The sequence below is a fragment of the Microtus pennsylvanicus genome, chromosome 4 (assembly GCF_037038515.1).
Source record: "Microtus pennsylvanicus isolate mMicPen1 chromosome 4, mMicPen1.hap1, whole genome shotgun sequence".
NCBI lineage: Eukaryota > Metazoa > Chordata > Mammalia > Rodentia > Cricetidae > Microtus > Microtus pennsylvanicus.
This window is the reverse complement of record NC_134582.1, coordinates 21,757,823-21,778,103: the sequence shown is the minus strand read 5'-3', so window position 1 is coordinate 21,778,103 and position 20,281 is coordinate 21,757,823. Positions and strand designations below refer to the sequence as shown.

At 40.2% G+C, this 20,281-nt stretch overlaps 1 protein-coding gene across 3 annotated transcripts in view; it reads left to right on the top strand.

Moving 5' to 3' along the window:
• The window catches only part of Wdr7 (WD repeat domain 7), a 277,322-nt gene extending 257,272 nt beyond the window's left edge, over positions 1–20,050 (top strand). For all 3 annotated transcript variants that reach the window (XM_075968486.1, XM_075968485.1, XM_075968488.1), the window contains 2 exons: positions 11,560–11,664; positions 17,482–20,050. In XM_075968486.1, coding sequence (XP_075824601.1) covers positions 11,560–11,664; positions 17,482–17,685 — 309 coding nt within the window. In that variant the 3' untranslated portion in view covers positions 17,686–20,050. The remainder of the gene's footprint in view (positions 1–11,559; positions 11,665–17,481) is intronic.
• The last annotated feature ends 231 nt before the right edge of the window (positions 20,051–20,281 follow it).

Genomic DNA, 20,281 nt, shown 5'->3' with positions numbered 1-20,281 from the left:
AGGTAAAGTGTACGTTTTCACTGCAACTTTATCTTGCCACTGTCTAAATTTGATTTGAGATCAAAGAAATGATAAGCACTGATGAGACACTGGCCAGGCGAACATATCCAAACGCACTAAGGTAGTCATAGAAGCAAAACGTGGACACAGTCAGACTTCGGGAATTCGCCCTTCAGTACTTGTTTGTTTGTTCTTTCTGTGCTATTTAAAATTTGTGAAAATTCTTATAAGCAAAATTCCAAAGCAGAAGGATTTTCTTGTTAAGACTGGTATGTGTTTAGTTTTTTCTTTTTGTGTTTGTTGAGAATCAAACCGATCATTTCATGGTTTCTAAGAATATGCTATATACCTGTGCCAAGACTTCTGTGTGTTTGAAATAAGGTATACACTAAAAATATAGAAAGTAAGATTTCTGTACTTTTTCCCTATATCCTTAAAAAGCATTTGTCTTAGTTGGGGTTTCTATTGCTGTGAAGAATCACCATGACCACGGCATCTCTTACAAAGGAAAGGATTTAATTAGAGTGGCTCACAGTTCAGAGGTTCAGTCCATTGACATCATGGTGGGACACGGCAGCATGCCGGCAGACATGGCACTGGCTACATCTTGATATGCAGGCAGCAAGAAGTGGTCTGTCTGTCGCACCCATCCACACAGTGACACACTTCATCAACAAGGTCACAACTACTCCAACAAAGCCACACCTCATAGTGCAGCTCTCCATAAGCTTGTGTGGGGCACCCACACTCAAACCACCACAGCATTCTTCTTGGTGTGTTTCCTAGCACTCTAAGCTTCACAAGTACTCCATGAGAAGATCAAATTATCTACCATGGTTTTTTTTTTCAAATAAGCTGTACTTGCACAAATATGAACATCTAGAACTTGGTTGTGGGGCCTAGGGAGATGGATTACTTGGTAAAAGTGTATACCATGTAAGTATGAGTATCTGAGTTCAGATACCCAGCCCACGCATAAAAAGCTAGGTCTCATGGTGGTCTCTTATAACCCCAGTGCCAGGGGGCAGAGATTGGTGCATCCCTGGAGCTTGTTGGCTTGCCAGTGTCTCCAGCCAGTGCATGCTAGATGCAGAGAGAGAACATGTCTTAAAAAGTAAGGTAGAGAAAACTGGAGAAGATAGCCAATTACCCAATGTCAACTTGACACACACACACACACACACACACGCACACACACACAGAGAGAGAGAGAGAGAGAGAGAGAGAGAGAGAGAGAGAGAGAGAGAGAGAAATAAACCATGTCATTACATGGTTTTATAAATCTCCAAACATTGCAAAATGTTTAAGAATTAACTGAGTTTATTTTGATGTATAAATCATATGGAGAATATGATGGCTTGGAAAATAATGTCTTCTGTAAGTAGTTTTAAAGACATCATCCTTATTCAGTTTAAGAGAAGTTTTCTCAATTTGGGTTCACAACACACACTCAGCAATAATCCCAAGCCTTTCCTGCTGTCTTCAGCCTAATTTGCCATCCTTCCTAATGTCATCACTGCGGCCCATAAACTACAGGTCCTAGCCATTCTGGGGGTGGTGGGGCCACCACTCTCCCTAGGCTAGACTGGCTTGTCTGCTGGGAGTGCTCTTTCAGTCCTGCAATCCCTCTGTGTTCTCCAGCATGTGTTTTCTCTCTGCGTGTCTCCCCCCCAACACACACACACACACACACACACACACACACACACAATCATTTATAATCAGAAAAGTATAAAGGCTTTCTGCCTACCCTTACAGTAATTCCATAATTTAATCTCTACCCAAAAGTGTATATGGGAAAAGGTAAAATTTCTCCCTGATTTTAGCTTAGAATTGGGGGTAAAACCAAGGTCTAGAAAGGCAGGATAGTTAATGTTATTCTTTAGTGTACATGCCAGACAGACTGCCGCCAGCTTGACAACACCTGGAAATGTCCATTCTATATCTAGAAATGTTAATTTTTTTAATGTATTTATTAAGGATTTCTGCCTCCTCCCCGCCACCACCTCCCATTTCCCTCCCCCTCCCGCAATCAAGTCCCTCTCCCTCATCAGCTGGAAGAGCAATCAGGGTTCCCTGACCTGTGGGAAGTCCAAGGACCGCCCACCTCCATCCAGGTTTAGTAAGGTGAGCATCCAAACTGCCTAGGCTCCCCCAAAGCCAGTACGTGTAGTAGGATCAAAAACCCATTGCCATTGTTCTTGAGTTCTCAGTAGTCCTCATTGTCCGCTATGTTCAGCAAGTCCGGTTTTATCCCATGCTTTTTCAGACCCAGGCCAGCTGGTTTCTGGCTCCTACAGCAGATTTTAGTTTCCTACTGTCTGACTTGAACTTGGAATGCTTTCCCCTGTGGAAACTGTTAGAAGTAGTGCTTCTATAGAACTGTAATTCCTCAAACATTAAGAATTCTATGAGCAGCCGGGCGGTGGTGGCGCACGCCTTTAATCCCAGCACTTGGGAGGCAGAGGCAGGCGGATCTCTGTGAGTTCGAGACCAGCCTGGTCTACAAGAGCTAGTTCCAGGACAGGCTCCAAAACCACAGAGAAACCCTGTCTCGAAAAACCAAAAAAAAAAAAAAAAAAAAAAAAAGAATTCTATGAGCTTCTAGAAGCTGGCCTAGAAATCATATTACTGTCTATGACACTGTTTCAGTGAATAACTGTGCAGCGTTCCAAACAGACTTAGGGATAGAAACACTGTAACATATTGCATAGAAAAACTTCTCTAGTGTATGATAATAAATAAATGTTCAATTTGTGTGTACCAGGATATTGAGTGACAGTGTATTTGCAGAAATCCAAACAAGATAAATATAAAAAGAACTTCTTATTTAATGTAAACTAAACAATCATACTCCTGTATTTAACAAAAGGCTGTATTCCCATTTGTACGACTTGTCCCTTTTAAAATACCACATACACTTTATTGTTTCACAGAGATGACTGGTGTCAGAGTTTCTGTCTACTTGACAAACCTAGACATACCTGGGTAGAGGTGATCTGATTTGGACTGGCCTGTGGACAGGTCTATGGAACATTTTCTTGTTTGTTGATTGATATGGGAGGACCCACCTCAATGTGGGCAGTGCCATCCCTGGGAAGGTGGGCCTGGACCACACAAGGAAAGTAGCTGGGCGAGTCATAAGGAGCAAGCGAGCAGCAGCATTCCTCCGTGTGTCTGCTGCAGTGTCTGCCTGCAGGTGCCTTCCTTGAGTTCCTGTCTTGTTTCCCCTCATAGTAGACTGTAGCCTATAAGCCTTTAAACCCTTTCTTCTCCACATTGTGTTTTATCACAGCTATGGAAAGCAAACCAGGACAACTAGTCTCCAACCCAGCTATAAAAGCAGCTTAATATCATATACTAAACAATGTCTCTTTATTGCTCTTGTAGTAGGTTTAACATTACACAAAATGTGTTTATTCCCCAAACTGTGCATGTTTTGTGTAATATTAAACCTACTACTTTAATATTTTACGTAGTCTTACAATTGAAGCTTGAACAAACACACTATTAATAACTTAGCACAGAGAACTTCAGAGTTGATCATTCTGGAAAATGACAAGTTTTACGATTTCATAGACAAGCTAACATAGAATCTGGAAAGTGGGCTGGGGAGATGATTAGTAAGCATGTAAAGTTATTCATTGCACCAACCTGGCAAGGTATTTGGTCCCTAGAACTCATCTTAAAAGACAGAAAGGCATGGTGATACACATCTTTAATTCTAGTGCTTGGGAGGAAGAGGTAGGCAGAGCTTCATGAGTTTGAGGCAGCCTGGTCTACATAGTAATTTCTAGGACAGGCGGGGCTACATAGGGAGAACCTGTCTTTTTTATTGGATTTTTTTTTTTGAACTCTACATTTTTCTCTGTTCCCCTCCCTTTCAACCCTCTCCCAAGGTCCCCATGCTCTCAATTTACCTAGGAGCTTTTGTCTTTTTCTACTTCCCATGTATTAGATCTATGTATGTCTCTCTTAGTGTCCTCAGTGTTGTCTCGGTTCTCTGGGATTGTGATTTGTAGGCTGGTTTTCTTTGCTTTATGTTTAAAAACCACTTATGAGTGAGTACATATGATAATTGTCTTTCTGGGTCTGGGTTACCTCACTCAAAATGATGTTTTCTAGCTCCATCCATTTGCCTGCAAATTTCAAGATGTCATTATTTTTTTCTGCTGTGTAGTACTTCATTGTGTAAATATACTACATTTTCCTTATCCATTCTTTGGTTGAGGGGCATTTAGGTTGTTTCCAGGTTCTGGTTATGATAAACAATGATGCTATGAACATGTCCTTGTGGCACGATTGAGCATCCTTTGGGTATATACCCAAAAGTGGTACTGCTGGGTCTTGACGTAGGTTGTTTCCCAATTTTCTGAGAAATTGCCACACTGATATCCAAAGGGCTGTACCAGCTTGCATTCCCACCAGCATTGCAGGAGTGTTCCCTTTATCCACAATCTCTCCAGCATAAGTTGTCATCGGTGTTTTTGATCTTGGCCATTCTTACAAGTCTAAGAAGGAATCTCAGAGTTGTTTTGATTTGCATTTCTCTGATGAATAAGGACGTTGAGCATTTCATTAAGTGGTTTTTGGCCATTTGATATTCATCTGTTAAGAGTTCTCTGGGATTTGTACCCCATTTTATTTGTTCTTTTGATGACTGATTTCTTGAGTTCTTTGTATATTTTGGAGATCAGACCTCTGTCTGATGTGGGGTTGGTGAAGATCTTTTCCCATTCTGTAAGCTGTCATTTTGTCTTGTTGACCATGTCCTTTACATTACAGAAGCTTTATAGGTTCAGGAGGTCCCATTTATTAATTGTTTCTCTCAGTGTCTGTGCTGCTAGGGTTATATTTAGGAAGTGGTCTCCTATACCAATGTGTTCAAGTGTACTTCCCACTTTCTCTTCTATGAGTTGCCTATCTTAAAACAAGCAAGCAAGGAAACAAAAGAAAAAGTTAGAAAGAGAGAACCAATTCCACAAAGTTGTCCTCTCACCTTCACACAGGCTTCATGGCCACACTCCCCCAACACACACACACATATCATATACAGACATAAGCCGTGGTAACAAATATAAACTCTTAAATGTAAACCTAGAAGAACGTATCTAGGGATTTCTGGTAGTTCCTAAAGGGATGGGATCTGATCAGGAGTGCTTCCTTTTTTTACAAGCACTTCTAAAAAGCAAATAGACTAGAAGTGATTTTCTGTGTGTGTGTGTGTGTGTGTGTGTGTGTGTGTGTGTGTGTGTGTGTGTGTGTGTTTCCACTCATAGTTTTCAAAGAAAATAAAAGATCCAGGTATGGTGGAAAATGCCTGTAATGCAAGCATTCAGGAGGATGCGGCAAATAGATGCAGAATTTAGCACCAACACACAGGGCTTACTGGTCAGAGAGCAGCCATAAGTGAAGCAGATCCCCTGTCCTGGATTCTCCTGCAGCTTAAACCTCTGAACACAGAGCTACCATGGTTTCTTCATTTCGCAGGATGGAGGAAGGTGTAGGGCTGGCTCCCAGAACCCTCCACAAAGGAGCACACTGCCGTCTTTACTGCAGCTGCCCTCTACAGTCCTTATGGCTGATGGTTTTCATGGATTCACCTAGTTGTGTGTCCTCTGTAGGCAGAGAAAGTCAGCAGTTTAAAAAAAAAAAAAGAATGGTTATAAAATTAAGAGCCTGCCTCTTTCTTGCTGGAGACACAAAATATGCAAAATAAGAATGTGGTCATTGTAAGCCTGCGGCTCTATAGTCTTCAAAGGAGCACGGCTTTTCTCAATGGCTCTGTTCTTTCCCACTGTCTCAACACACAAGCCTGTTGGTGATTTACAATGATTTGAAAGAGATTTAAGGGTTGGAAATTGGGTTTTTGTTTGTTTGTTTTCTCTCTTGCTACTTTTCTGAAGGAAGGCTGAGATGATGCCTGCTAGGGCATCTCTCTAACAGAGTCAGCCTGCTATGGCCTCTCTCTAACAGAGTCAACCTGCTATGGCATCTCTCTAACAGAGTCAGCCTGCTATGGCATCTCTCTAACAGAGTCAGCCTGCTATGGCATCTCTCTAACAGAGTCAGCCTGCTATGGCATCTCTCTAACAGAGTCAGCCTGCTATGGCATCTCTCTAACAGAGTCAGCCTGCTATGGCATCTCTCTCTAACAGAGTCACTGGACATAGTCAATGAATTGAATTATTTTCTACCGCTGTCTAATTGAACCGAATATACATTTGAGGAGAAGACAAGTATATTTGATATCATTGTAACATCTTAATGGGAATAGACTTAAGGATAAATATAACAAAGTGAGCTACCATAAGTTTTATTATAAGATAGAAACCAAGTAAATGGACTCTATTCCTTTGAAAAATAACTATAGCACTTTTGGCCATGTGCAGTCACTAACAGTGATTTATATGTCATTTGGGGATAAACTAACGGACATTGATGGATTAAATAGTGTTTAAATATCTACATACTGATAATCCTTATGAACTAAGCAATACAGCCTTTTGATTTTTTCTGTGGGGGATATATTTCACCAGCTTAGGAACAGGAAGAACCAGTGTTGAGGCCGTCTTCTTTGTAGTAAGGCTGGCTAATAACTTCAGGCTTTAGTTTTGCTCATTATTAGGCAATATGATTGCATTAAAGGTACAAAGGTTTAAACATACCTACTTTATGAACATTAAATACACCCTTCCTCTATAGCTAACCTCATTAATAGAGTGTTTAATTCACTTTTCATTGAAGGGAAATTTTTAGAGAAATCTATAGGGAATGTTGATTAAGTATACAGTATATGGCTAGAAGTATTAGCAAAGTGTCCAGTATGTCTTATATTCATTATAGCCATGAGTTGGTGAATAAAATTGGTAAGAGTAATCATTAGTAAAAGAATCTTTACATTACAGTAAAGCCAACTACATGTGTATGTATATATGCAAACAGCCAAGTTCATTTCAGTTTCTTAGTCTCTTCTCTAACTTCTAACGGTATGGGTTTTTTTTTTCTTTTTTGAATTGTACTAGGTAAGTCTTGCATTTATTATGCATTTATTTTTGTAAAACATTATAACTGGATGACTTATAAAGATCAAGACTAAGGTAAAATTAAAGATATATGTTGTCAGTAAAGTAGGTCTCATTGCTTAAAATTAAAAAGATACCCTTTTAACCAGACGGTGGTGGTGTACACCTTTAATCCCAGCACTGGGGAAGAGGCAGGCAGATCTCTGTGAGTTCGGGGCCAACCTAGTTTGCAAGAACTAGTTCCAGGACAGACTTCAAAGCTACAGAGAGACCTGTCCCGAAAAACAAAACAAAGAAACAAACAAACAAAAAAAGGTAAAAATAAAAAAAGATAACCTTTTGGCAACATCATGAGGTCTTAAGAGTTCGTCACAGAAACACTTGAGCAGGCTCCATGCAATGATAATTTACATTCACTTGAGTCTTGTGACTGACCATAGTTAAATCCACTTTTTGACGATGTTATGATCCGAGCCTTACGAGCAGCCGTAGTGAGATGATCACTGTTTAATGGTTTAAGGTTAATTCTGCCTTAGTGATTTACTGCACTTAGCATTTGTTTCCTTGAACTGATGACTCTTAAATATCTGCTGAAATTTTCCTAAAGTAGTTGTTTGGAAGAAAGGAGCAGGGAACATTAGCTTCTGAACTCATCTGAAATAGCTCTGCTTGAATGAGCCTTTTCTTCACCCAACAAGCAAAACTGTCAATCAGAATTATGTCTTTGTTTCCTATCTACTATGAAAAGTTGCTTCCTTGACAACCTGCCATGAAATCTGTGACTTCCTGTGCTGGGGCCCTGGAAAGGCATGCAAATCATATACTGGACTCTCTCTTTATAAAACTTTACCTAAGTTTATAATTTTCCTAATTTTGTTAAAAGTAACAAATATTTTGTTTGTGTCTCAACCACATGGATGAGAACGGAACCACAGAGAGAGAAATGGGTGGGAAATATTTATTACTCGATACAATATAAATAAACACTGGTCAATGTTAGTCCTGTCCCTTGGGTCCTTTTCTTGCACTGGGCAATGGGTTGGAGTATTTAACAATCTAGTTTTCTGTCTCTTGCCTGGGATAATTGTAGAATTTCTCTTATTTCTCCAGCACTTCCAAATTATATTATTTTATTCTTCTCTGTCTTTTCAATATAGCAATATCTTTGCCTAAAAAAAGATGCATAACAAGACATTGATACCCATATGCAAACAAAAAGGGAGTCAAACTACTTTTTGACACCTGTTGTTTTGAAAATGGCCTTTAGCATCTGAGACTGGGTTTGCACCTCACAAGTCACTTAAGTTCAGTGAGATCCTCCACAACTGGCGTCTGATTCAGTTCAGGTGATATCTCTAAACAGTATTCAAGTCCAGAGAATCTGAGCAAATGACAATGGCATCATTTGGTTATACTGGGGGCCAGAGTACCTCCAGAGCTGAGGCAGTGATGCACCCAGCAGCTGGACCACATTGGATTGCAGAAGAACTGCCCCGCCCCGGTCCTCTTTCCTCATCCACAGACCCATGTGTCAGCTGCAGCCATGCTCCTGGAGCCTCTGGGGGTTGCTTTAGAAGGATTTTTGTGGCGTACCCAGAAGCATTTTATCACGTGTGTACCTGTGTATTTATGTGTGCACATGTGTTCACGGGTATGTGCAGGTACCTGCTGGCATGTCTTCTCACCTGCTCTGAAGGTGAACCCCAGTTTGTCCAAAACATCCTTCCAAAAAATTTAGAATTGAACTTGGAGTATATCTGGACTTCAAATGACTCAGATGAAAGCAGAGCGAAGATGAGCGGGATGTGTAGGCAGTATTTATAGACACAGGCTGGGCATAAATTTAGTTCTGAGCTTCCTGGCAGTAAAGGAAATACCATTGGATTAGGTAATGACTCTTACACCATAAAAAGAAATGTGTCTAGTAAACAAACTATTTTCTTTATTTAAAATAAAATCTCCAGGACGAACTTATTTACAGCATCTGTTAGAGATAGCAGCTAACAAGAAGCCATGTCTTCTGATGTGGAAATGAAGGCACCAGCCTTTTAAAAACAGTTTTCAGGACAACAAAATACACCCATAGTCCAGGGCTTGGATTGTTCTAGGATGCCTGCATCATTTTCAAGGCCCTGGCTTCAATCCACTAGTATTAGTATTACTACTACTACTACTACTACTACTACTAATAATAATAATAATAATAATAATAATTGGTTTTGATGACCATCTATTATAAACCAAGGTCTTCCTGATAAATCATCTTAACAAAAAAAAAATTCAGATTGGCCAAAAGGAAGTCAGGTGTTTTTTTTTGTTGTGCCTTTCCAGAACTGGATATTAATTTTTAAAAATGAATGTGTTTTTCCATTGAGTTCTTTAAGCTGGTCTATTAAGTGTCATTAGACCTTTAATTTCTTAAAGATTCGTCTCCTGGCTAGAATAATTTTCATCCTAGCATGGTTGACATTTGATTACACTGCTTTCCTTCACTAGCTATTCAGCACAAGTCAGTATCCATCGCTTTATTTAGCACACTTGTTGCCAGCACCATGGATAGCTCCCAGGTGTCTCTTTTAATGAGTAAAGTCTGAAGTCTGTTTCTAAGCAATCTAGATGCCAAGTGAAACTGATTTGCACATAAACGGTTTGGAATTTGTAGGTGAGGGGTTATTTAAAAAAAAACAGTAAACAGTTGAATTATGTGATTGTTAGGTTTGTGTGGTCATTCCTAGGTAAGGAAGCGGAACAAAAAATGTCAATAGTATTTGCTGAGTTTTTATTATGTGCAGGTTACAACATGTATATTAGCTCATTTAATTTTCACAAAGCTCTTTGACACACATATAATCACTATGAACATCATCATCCCTATGTTATAGATATTGATACTCTGAGGTTAAATAATATGACCCTGGTTCCACGGTGCATATGTAGTGAGCCTAGAGTCCGGCTCTCTATTACCAGAATAACACTCTTTCTCTGAGTACCTTGGCCATCAAATCACATGGCAGGAAAGAAGGGAGCAAAGGACATTAAGGACATGGTTGGCTCATGTCTCTGTCCTCCCTAGTCTTTCTCATTTGAGTTTTCAGATATGCATTATGTAAAAATTCTTATAAAAATTTACTGCATGTATGACCCCAATGGCATTACAGGTCTGTTGTTCACTGAGACTGTTTTCACAATCCACTAAAGACAAAGGGAAAATTCTGGACATTAACTAACATAGAGGAGGTATGATGCTTAATGGTTGAATATGGGTTACAGAATTATGCCAATTTCCTTAACGGATTATTTTCAGTAATTACAAATATGACTGGATGAATGTATTGTTCTATTAGTGACGACCTTTTTGTCAGAGACCTACTTTAAAAAGAGCTTCCTTTTCATTACTCATTGTTAAATCAATGATTAGCTATTGGCAAAGGTTCAAGACTGTCCCTGTTACCATGTTTTTAATAGTGTTTGATTTAGATGTGCTCATACTTCCAGTGCAAATATATATAATTTAGTAATTTACTAATTGCAGCTATGTGCAGTTAAGCACAGTGTTATTGGTGGAAAGTCAAGGATAAATCATGAAAAATGTGTAATTATTAAGGAGTTGGAATTAATCTTTAACTTCTTTCAGAGCAAGGAAGCTATAATATAGGTTTGACTAGTTTTCACTTCAGATAAGCAAGATTCTGGGTAATTTGGGTAAATTTTGATTTATTTTTTGCTTTTTATATTAGTTGGGATTCACTAGAGGGACAGAACTGATAGAGTAAATCTCCATCTGTACCTAAAGGGGATTTGTTAGAGTAGCTTACAGGCTGTGATACAGCAAATACGTCAACAGTCGCTGTCTACCAACAAAAGGCCCAAGATTCAGTAGCTGTTCAGTCCACCAGTTGAATGTCTCAGCTGGTCTTCGGTATACACCCGAATCCCGAAGAAGAAGTCTCTAATACCAGTCATGGAATGGACTGTGATAGCAACTGGCTAAAGAGAGCATGCGTCCTCCTTCCATGTCCTTTAGATAAGCGGCTAGCAGAGGGGATAGCCCAGATTAAAAATGAATCTTCTTACCTCAGAAGATCTGGACTAAAAGTGTTTCTTAAGTAAAAAAGATTTACTTAAGAAGAAATTCCCTCACAGGTGTGCCCAACCACTTGGTTTTTAGTTAATCCCCAAGTTGAGAAGCAAGAACAGTCATCACATCTTTCTAATGAAGTGCAGAATCCTTCCCTGTAATGTAAAGAATTAAAGATCTGATTTGCCCACTAATACGTACTTTTTCTTTGGGTTCATAACGCCTTTCAAACTGGAAGACAGACCCACCCCTCAGAACAAGATTGATTCCCTTACACACATGAAGAATTTTTACTTTCCTTCATTTTTATAACCTGGTTTTATAACTAAAGAATGTTATAGCTCTCAGTATCCAATATCTATGGTATTACCTGTTCAACATTGAGCATGCTCATAGAAGTACTTGTAAGAGGTCTGTAGAATGCATGTCACTAATGTCCTATTAATTTCATTTCAGACAATCCATGGGCACAAGGGACCAATCACTGCAGTGTCCTTTGCTCCTGATGGGCGTTATCTTGCCACCTACTCAAACACTGACAGCCACATTTCTTTCTGGCAGGTAAGCAGGGCTTAAATATGTACTGCGTGGTGGGCTTTAGTGGGAAGGGCTTCCTATTGGGCCTATCTGCCGTTCTTCCTTTGTGCCCGCCCACCCTCCCTTACACAAAGGTCAAGTGTTCAGATTACTGATTATGTGCAAAGTGCCAACCTGCAGGGTGCTGGGAATACAGTTAACAATCTCGTAGAGAAGGAACACAAGCTCTCTCGAGTCTTCGCTCTAAAGGAAGCACAGATGCAAGCAGTTAAAATCCAGAGTCTCTGAGAATGAGATGGTGGGAAGCCTTCAGAGCAAGGGACATCTGGGCGTAGCCATGCGAGGTAGAGGAAGAACATAGGTGAAGCTTGGCTGGATCAGAGTCCACGGGAAGCCGCAGTCAAGCAATAGCATTGTATCAGGTTTATGGTAGCATTCTAACAAGGTCTTGGGATCTTCTTTAATGGAGCATAGGATACTGGGTGTTGTCCTGGTATTTTATGCCTGTCCCTTGTCTCCTTTTTCATTTCTGTCATGTTTTTGTTTTGGTGGAAGGTTGTTTGTTCTTTCTTTTTTTGTTGTTGCTTTGCTTCTTTTCTTTTTCTTTTCCTTTTTTTTTTTTTTGAAATTGTTTACCTTATAACCCAGGCTTACCTCAAACTCAATATCCTTCTACCTCTCCAGTGCTGAGATTATAGGCTTGTACTGCCAGACCTGGTACTCACATAATATCCTGGATTTCTAAAATATACAAAGCATTTTAAGAAAAACTAAGTGTATCTTGAGCTGGGCGGTGGTGGTGCATGCCTCTAATCCCAGCACTCGGGAGGCAGAGGCAGGCTGATCTCTATGAGTTCGAGCCTGGTCTACAAGAGCTAGTTTCAGGAGAGGGACCAAAGCTACAGAGAAACCTTGTCTCAGAAAAAAGACTAAGAATATCTTTATGTGACATTTCATGAAGAAAAATACACATATTTAATTATGTTTATATATAAAATTAAATATTATATATAATATAAAAATTAAATATAATTCAAAATAAATATATAATTAAATATCTTCTTATATGTCACATATAATATAGTATGTTCTATATAAATTATAATGTGTACTATAATTATAATATATAATTAAATATTATATATACATATTTAGTTTTGATTAAACAAAACACTAATTTTGAGCAACTAATTTTTATAGGAGACTATTAACTGCCACCATTTCCTCCTCTTTTTAACTCCCTTTAGTCCTGACAATTAGAAAAATAAAACTTCATTTTCAGAAGATACAAATGCACTAATAAGACCAGCATATTGCGTTGAAAGCTGAAAAATTAATTAAAATTTTGAGGTCTTCAACACAACTTGATGATGGTTTTAAAAAATCAATAGCTAATAGGATGTAAAATGAATATAATAAATTGTTTAATTAACAACATCCTACTGAAATGTGACACCTTCCAACCTGTCAGAACCTTTTACTACTTTTTAATCTAATGTTCTTTCATATTTTGGAGGCTTAGACCATATACTAGAACTAGATTGTATGTTTCTCACTCCTTTTCCGGTCCCTCTCTGCTGGCTCCCTGACATTTTTGGGTTTTTCGAGAACATCTGAGCCTGTGAACACAGCTCCACAAGTCCGCTGCTTCACAGGCTGCCTGGTGCCATCTGCATGTGCAAGGACACCAGACAGCCCAGCCACTTCCAAACAGCATCAGACCTGAAGGTGCACCCAGCTCCGGCATTGCTTAAGTTGTGCCCCACCCAGTGTCCAAATTTAAATGGCAGGCAGAAAAAAGACCATTCTGTCTGTCTGAGAAAATCCAAGCTCTTCCTGGATTGTGGTGGCTTCTGTTGGAATTAAAGAGAGTCTAAGTGCAGTGGGCAAATCTGCTGCTGCTGCGCTGACAGAGATCCGTGCCGCTCAGTTCTAATGGTGTCTGAGAAGACTTCTGATCGTTCCAGGAAGTGTACTATAATATATTTTGAAAACTTAATGAAGTCTTATTAATACAGAGCCTTACTAAAACTATCAACTGTAAAATCTTTGCTGAGAAATGAGTGTTAATGAGAAATATTGGTTGGGTAATTACTCAAGTGAGACTCGGTAAAAGGTTTGTATGCAGCACTGCTTACTTTGGGGAAGGCATTAAAACATTTCTGTTTTGATGAATTATATCTGTCTGTGTGTGTTTTTCTGTTCAGAAAATAATCTTCACATAACTGCTGTTGTGATGCATCTTTCTGAAGGAAAGGGAGAAGCCGCTGTTGGAGTTTAGTCACTCTGTATAATTAACTGTTAAATATGGCAGCAATAAACCATTTTCCTACAATTTGAATATCCACTTCAGTATATCTATTTGGTATTCCAGAGAGAAAAGTTTGGTAATGAAAAACATCCTTAATTCTCTCATGCAGATATTACCAATACCACCTAACAAGTAAATCTTGTTTTTCAAAAATGTTAATAAATTGCATAGGGATGGGTTTCTATATATTTACTCCATCATGCGGTAGAGTGCCACTCAGCCATCCAAAAACAGTGATGGAAATCTGTTGTCATTATCACGATGATTTCCTTAACATGTGTTGAACTGAAAACGCAGATTATAAAAGTGCCTTTTAATGTGAGCCTGTTTCTTAGATCTATGTGTGTGTGTGTGTTATGTGTGTATACAGTTTGCATATGATATGTGTGCATAGTATATGCATGCAGTGTGCACGTGAGAACAGGGTGCTTCCTTGCTTGAGAGTACATATGATTTGTATGTGCACAGTGTGCACATACATTCATTGTGTGTGTGTATAATTGTGTGTGCAATTTGCATATTAGTGCCAGGTGTGTGTGATTGGTGTGCATAAATAGTTTGTGTGGGTGCATGCGTTGTGCATGTGTATGCATGGTATATGAGTGAACTGGGATATTCACAGGTTGTTTATCAAAATGCTGGCAGTGATTATCACAAGAAAGTAAGGTTTGGAGGATCTTTTATTTTTTTATAATTTTATTTAAATTTTCATATGTCATATTTATAATACCCTAATTAGAGAAAATGCTTAATATTGCTAAAACTAATTCCATGTAGCTTTCATTCAAAGTTTAAGTTTCCTTGAGTTTAGCATAGTTTATAGGTAGACATCAATGAATTAAAAAATAACATTGCCTAGCAGAATGGGTCATTGCTTCAGTGAGAAGTAACATTCACCCTGGAAACTCAGGAATCCTCCTTTGAATGGGTGTAGGAAGTGTGGTCAGCAGAGAAATGAAACCAGTGAGCAAGTGATCTTCATCAGCACAGCTCTAACAGTGTTTGCCTTCGAGAACTCGGCATATCTGTTCCAGGTTGGAAGGCCGTTCAGTGGAGGCATTGAACAGAGCAGGGATGACTCAGCTTATCGCATCCAGATATAGCGGTGATTTTTTTTCATAAAATTTGCCCATCTATGGCCTTTCTACAGGATACTCCCGTCCATCAGCTCTCAGTCCGTTCCCTTTAATGGCTACATTGAGGCACACATACCGAACCTATTATATGCCCTTTGCATCCTCAGCCACCAGCCGATAGCAAGCTTCATACATATTTTCAAAGAAATCCATAAGGAATGAAAAGTACTTTGTAGCTCTTTATCAACTGAGAACTCATATTTTTAAAGCACAGTACATCCATTAATGCCAGTTAATTGTAACCAACAATTTCCTAGTTCAATTATCTCTGTTTTATCAGAGGACTAGTTATATACTGGTAGGTTTTGTAGGTGTGATACTAGCTAATCGGGTTCACCATTGTGACTGACATGTTCCACAGTGGGACGCCTCCATGAGGCAGTGAGGCTTAGATTTTTATCTAGTGTAAAGTTTTTTTTCAGGAAAAAGAGAAAAGGAAACCAGAAAAGAGACCTTGGAGGGATGACAGGTGAGGTACTGCTTATCTTGAACTGAACTTTTGCAGAAAGAGTTAACCATGACCGTACATTTGCTTTAAAATGTGACCTCGTACACTAGTGATTTTTTTTCACCTCTTGTGTTGTGCTCGGCACTATTATTAATGCAGGAAAATCAGTAACATTAGTCATCTTAAAAGGGTTATTACTCAAGATGATTTAAATTGTGAAAATGTCAGTGGAGCCTGCACGCGGCCTGCTAGAGATGCCATGATTTACGCCCTCTGACACCATCCTGCTCCTGAGAAGGGCTGGAAAAGGAATGGCCTGTATTTTGTGCTGATCCAAATTCAGAGCATGGTATCACAATAACACAACTTAAAGGTCCCAAGATCTGCTAGGATTTCAGCTGCTCGTGCAGCTGGGTCATGATAGGCATGTTTTGCCCACAGAACTAGCATGTGATCCATGTAGATGAAGCTTTATTCACCAGAGGAATAGGAAGTGAATATTAGTTCAGAGGAAGATTATTTCCAAGGCTTCCTTCCAGTTTTCAGAATGTTCTCTCTGTGATTTATGGTAGCACAAATAATGCATATTGAAGTCATCGAAGTAATATTTAGAACTTCAAGAAGCCTTCAAATTCAGTGGCTCCAAAACCAGCCCACTTAGACAACAACCATTTTATATTCATCACCTTCATCTAATTACATAGTTGCTCATGATCTACAATTTTTATGTTGTCTTCATTTTTGTGAATGGATTAAGAAAAATCACATTATTTTATTAAATTTAGGAAATCCTCAAAAAGGCAAAAATGTCCAAGCAATAAAAAGGTGTTGTCAGTACACATGGAAAACATACTCTCCTTAGTAGGGCAGCAGAGGGGTGGGGTGAAAGTGCTTTTGGGTTCTCTCTTAGAAATGAGCAGGAGCTGAGGACTGAGATGTTCAGTGGGTAAAGCACTGATGATGCAGAAGTCACATAATAATCCCACACTAGTACAGAATTGTGAATAATAAAGGGTTATTTATTTAGGGGAGACTTCCAGATCACTGTCCTAAATCAGTTTTCTGCACAATGGGGAACAGGAACAGAGGCTAGCATCCAGAAGCAAGAGCTGGAAGCAAGAGAGCGAGCCCATGATTTACAGCTTCATTTATAGTATAAGAGACCACGCCCAAGTGGACTGGAATCTTAAAGGCTACTGGCTGAAGGAGCGAAAGGAGCTCCCACAGCACACTGTAGAGCTGAGTTTGGATTCCCAGCACCTACATATATGCTGGGCAGGTGTGGAAAATCCAGCAAATTAGTAGGCAGAGAAAGGGTTGGGGGGGAAGGGATCCCCTGGGCAAGTGGGTTAGCTAGACAAGCTAAATTTGTGAGGCCCAGGTTCAGGGAGAGATGTTGCCCCGATTTGTAAGATGGAGAGTGATTGCGGATGACACCTGACATGAACCTCTGACCTCCAACCACGTGCGTGCACACACGAAATAATATACTTACATGCATGGGATGTTTTCCCAAAGCATTTGAAAAGGCAGATGGGAGCAATGAGGGTGATGATGGGAATGGGGCTTAGGGTGTGGCCCAGTCAGCTCTCAGTCTAGCTACAACGTGGTTGTACTTGACTTTCCTCAGCTAATTATAAACCACATATTGTCTAACTTGAACTGTTTTTTTAGCAGCCGTAATTTAGCTTTTTTCCCTCAAGATCAATGGACCCTCTACTGTCAGGTTCTGCTCACAGAGTAAAATTTCTCAAGGTTTATGTGTTCACATAAACGGCATCGTGCCAATTTGAAATCTACTGAGAGGGGCCATTTCGAATTAGAATAACTCAAAACTCTGTGTGAATTACCATTCAGGAGGAGCCGGTGGGTAGAAGAAATAAGTCACTGTCTTTGGAGGAAGAGGGAAGCTGTCTAAACCGACATGTGTGTCCCTGTCCCTACAGATGAACACATCACTCCTGGGAAGCATTGGCATGCTGAACTCGGCACCTCAGCTGCGCTGCATCAAGACCTACCAGGTTCCTCCAGTACAGCCAGCATCGCCTGGCTCCCACAACGCCCTCAGGCTGGCCCGCCTCATCTGGACTTCCAACCGGAATGTTATCCTTATGGCCCATGACGGGAAGGAGCACCGCTTCATGGTCTAATACCGCTGTGTGCTGCCCTGGCTGCCTGTTCGTTCTATACTGTCTAGGCCGACGCTGCTCTGTCCTCACTCGTACTGGACTGTTGTTTGCTGCCTGCCCTCCTCCATGCCGTCCAGGGGCCACGGCCAGGTCTGTGTCACTTGCGCATGCTTCGTGGGGGCAGACTCCACACGGGCGACCTATCGATTTAAAGGCACACATACCACTCAACAGGATGTGGCCATTCTGTCACTGGGTAGTTTTTCCCTGCCAGAGAAAGGAGGGGAGAGCTCATGGTTCCCGGAGATGCTCTTGTTGCTTGATGTAAGGAAAGCCTGAAAATCAATAACCACTGTGATTGCGCCCCAGTCCTGATCCTCATTGTCAGCCCTGGCAGCTCAGCTCTGACCTGGATTCTAGGGCGATGCGAGTCCTCATTATTGAAATGACTTCCCTTTGGGTTTCCCACACTTACTGTTGTTTACCAAACCTTTTTCATGTTTACATTGGTTTTTCTCTGCTAGCAGTTGATAGGCAGTTACTCAGTTCCACTTCCTCGAATTTAGCCACTACCTTCTCAGTAACACCAATCCCAATTTGAGATTAATGAGGAAAAATGTATTTTTCCTCTTAGAAAATAGTTTTCCAGATAGCTCGCTTTCTAAAATGCTCATTTCCTGCTCAGATGTTAGTGTGTCTCATAGTTTAAAATACAGATCATCCCTACTCCCCACGTGCTGACTATAGCTAACCTTCTAAGGGGTTAACCTTTCAACAAAGAACCAAGTTTAGCACATTTGTACAGTGGAGGTCTCCCCGTGTCACAATAGATTCTTCTGTGCAGAAAAGGCCTCCTCCTCGGGAACTTCACAATCCGCAGCTCCCGCATGTGTGGCGATGATGTTACAGTGGTCCTTTCCACCCCGCTTTCCAATTCCGGCTAATAGAAGAACACTAGGAAGGCATTTCCTTTAAGTGCACACCTGAGAATCTGATAACTGCGTAGACACATTGTTCTGGTGAGCAGAAAAGCATGAAGACTGCCAGTGTGTCCGAGTGGACCCTACAGTGAAAGTGTCCACTGTGCTACCACACGAGCTTTAACTCCATTTTCTTCTTGTGTCCAATTATGTTGCTCATATTGTAACGGAAGAAAAAATCCATAACACAGTATTTTGTATGAGTTGTTCCTAAAAAATTTGATATATATTAGCAGCAGGGGGGTGATTTGTTTGTTGGTTGATTAAGGACACTTACCCAAGATTGTTTATTAAATACAAAAATAAAAAGAAGTTATTGAATTCAGAGAAAATATGTAATATTAACAGGGGAGCTAAAATAAAAATGAGAGCATTTAGTTTTAAACTCATAGATTGTCAAAACTTGTGTAATATGTAGGAAAGTAGGTTCAAGGCCCATGAATAAATGCATAGTTTACAGTACTTTAAGGAATATGTGAAGAAGCTAACATCTCAGAATGTCCTTTGCCTACCGATGTATGTTCTTTTCATTGATGGCAACTCCATACTGTCCCTTGGTTTGTCTCGATGTTGGGACTCTTTCAAAAGTTATTTTATTTCACACGCATGTGTATCATATTTATAATGATTATATATGTAGCTTTCAAGAAGGAAATCAAGAGCTGTACAGTGTAGATTGTGGTGAGCAAGTGGATCTATTTAATGTGAATGGGGAAATGTCCAGCGGGCTCCAGAGACTGCTGTCTGCCCAGCACAGGTTTACTCTGCGAACTTCAGAGGGAAGAGTTCAACCGTCTGGAATGATGGGACAAACACAATCTTAGACATTCTGTTAAGCAAAGTGTTCCATGCTTCAGGAAGGCGTTGAACTAGAGAGCAACAGCAGATGGTGCCTGTCGTAGGTTGGGTGCAAAGCAGTGAGGTCACAGAGATAGTTCTCCCGTGCCCTGTGTGTATAGTCGGAAGAGCACACCAACTGTAAAGCTCCATGCTAGAAGAATGGCTAACTGAAGAAGTGCATTTACATTCTCATTTACATAATGCTCTCCTTGGCTGTTTGACAACCACAGCTCGCAGCTTCGTCTCAGTGTATATTCCTCAACACCGGGGCAAACTTGGTGTTGTCATTCCAGTGTGCGCTTGTAGTGTTCTATTGATTTTGTTGACACAGCATTTGGACCTGTCCTTATAAGCATAAAGCCTATGTGACTTCCCTGGTAATTTACAAGCAAAAGTGACCTCTTGTACACTGGTGTGAAAATCGTCATGTTTGAACTGCATATAGTGAGTGAATGCAAATGTCTGTCTCCTAAGACATCTCTAGATGGCTCCACTTGATAGCCTCTCTATGTGTTTAAGATTGATGTGTACATACTTGTGTTAAATAAACAGAATTGTACTGAAAATTGCATTTGTCCCATTTTTACTGTTTACTGTGGTTCCTCTTAAACATGCTCTGTTGAAACCATATGCTCCTCTTGCCCTCATGTTTCTAGCTCTTCATTTCATTGGAGAGCAAGTTTCAGACAAGGCAACTACTTCCTCAGAGGACGGTAGAGCTCTTACCCATCAGAAGCTTGAGACCAGATGGAGAAACTCAACAGCGCCCTCTGTGGCTTGGGCAGGGCAATTGCATG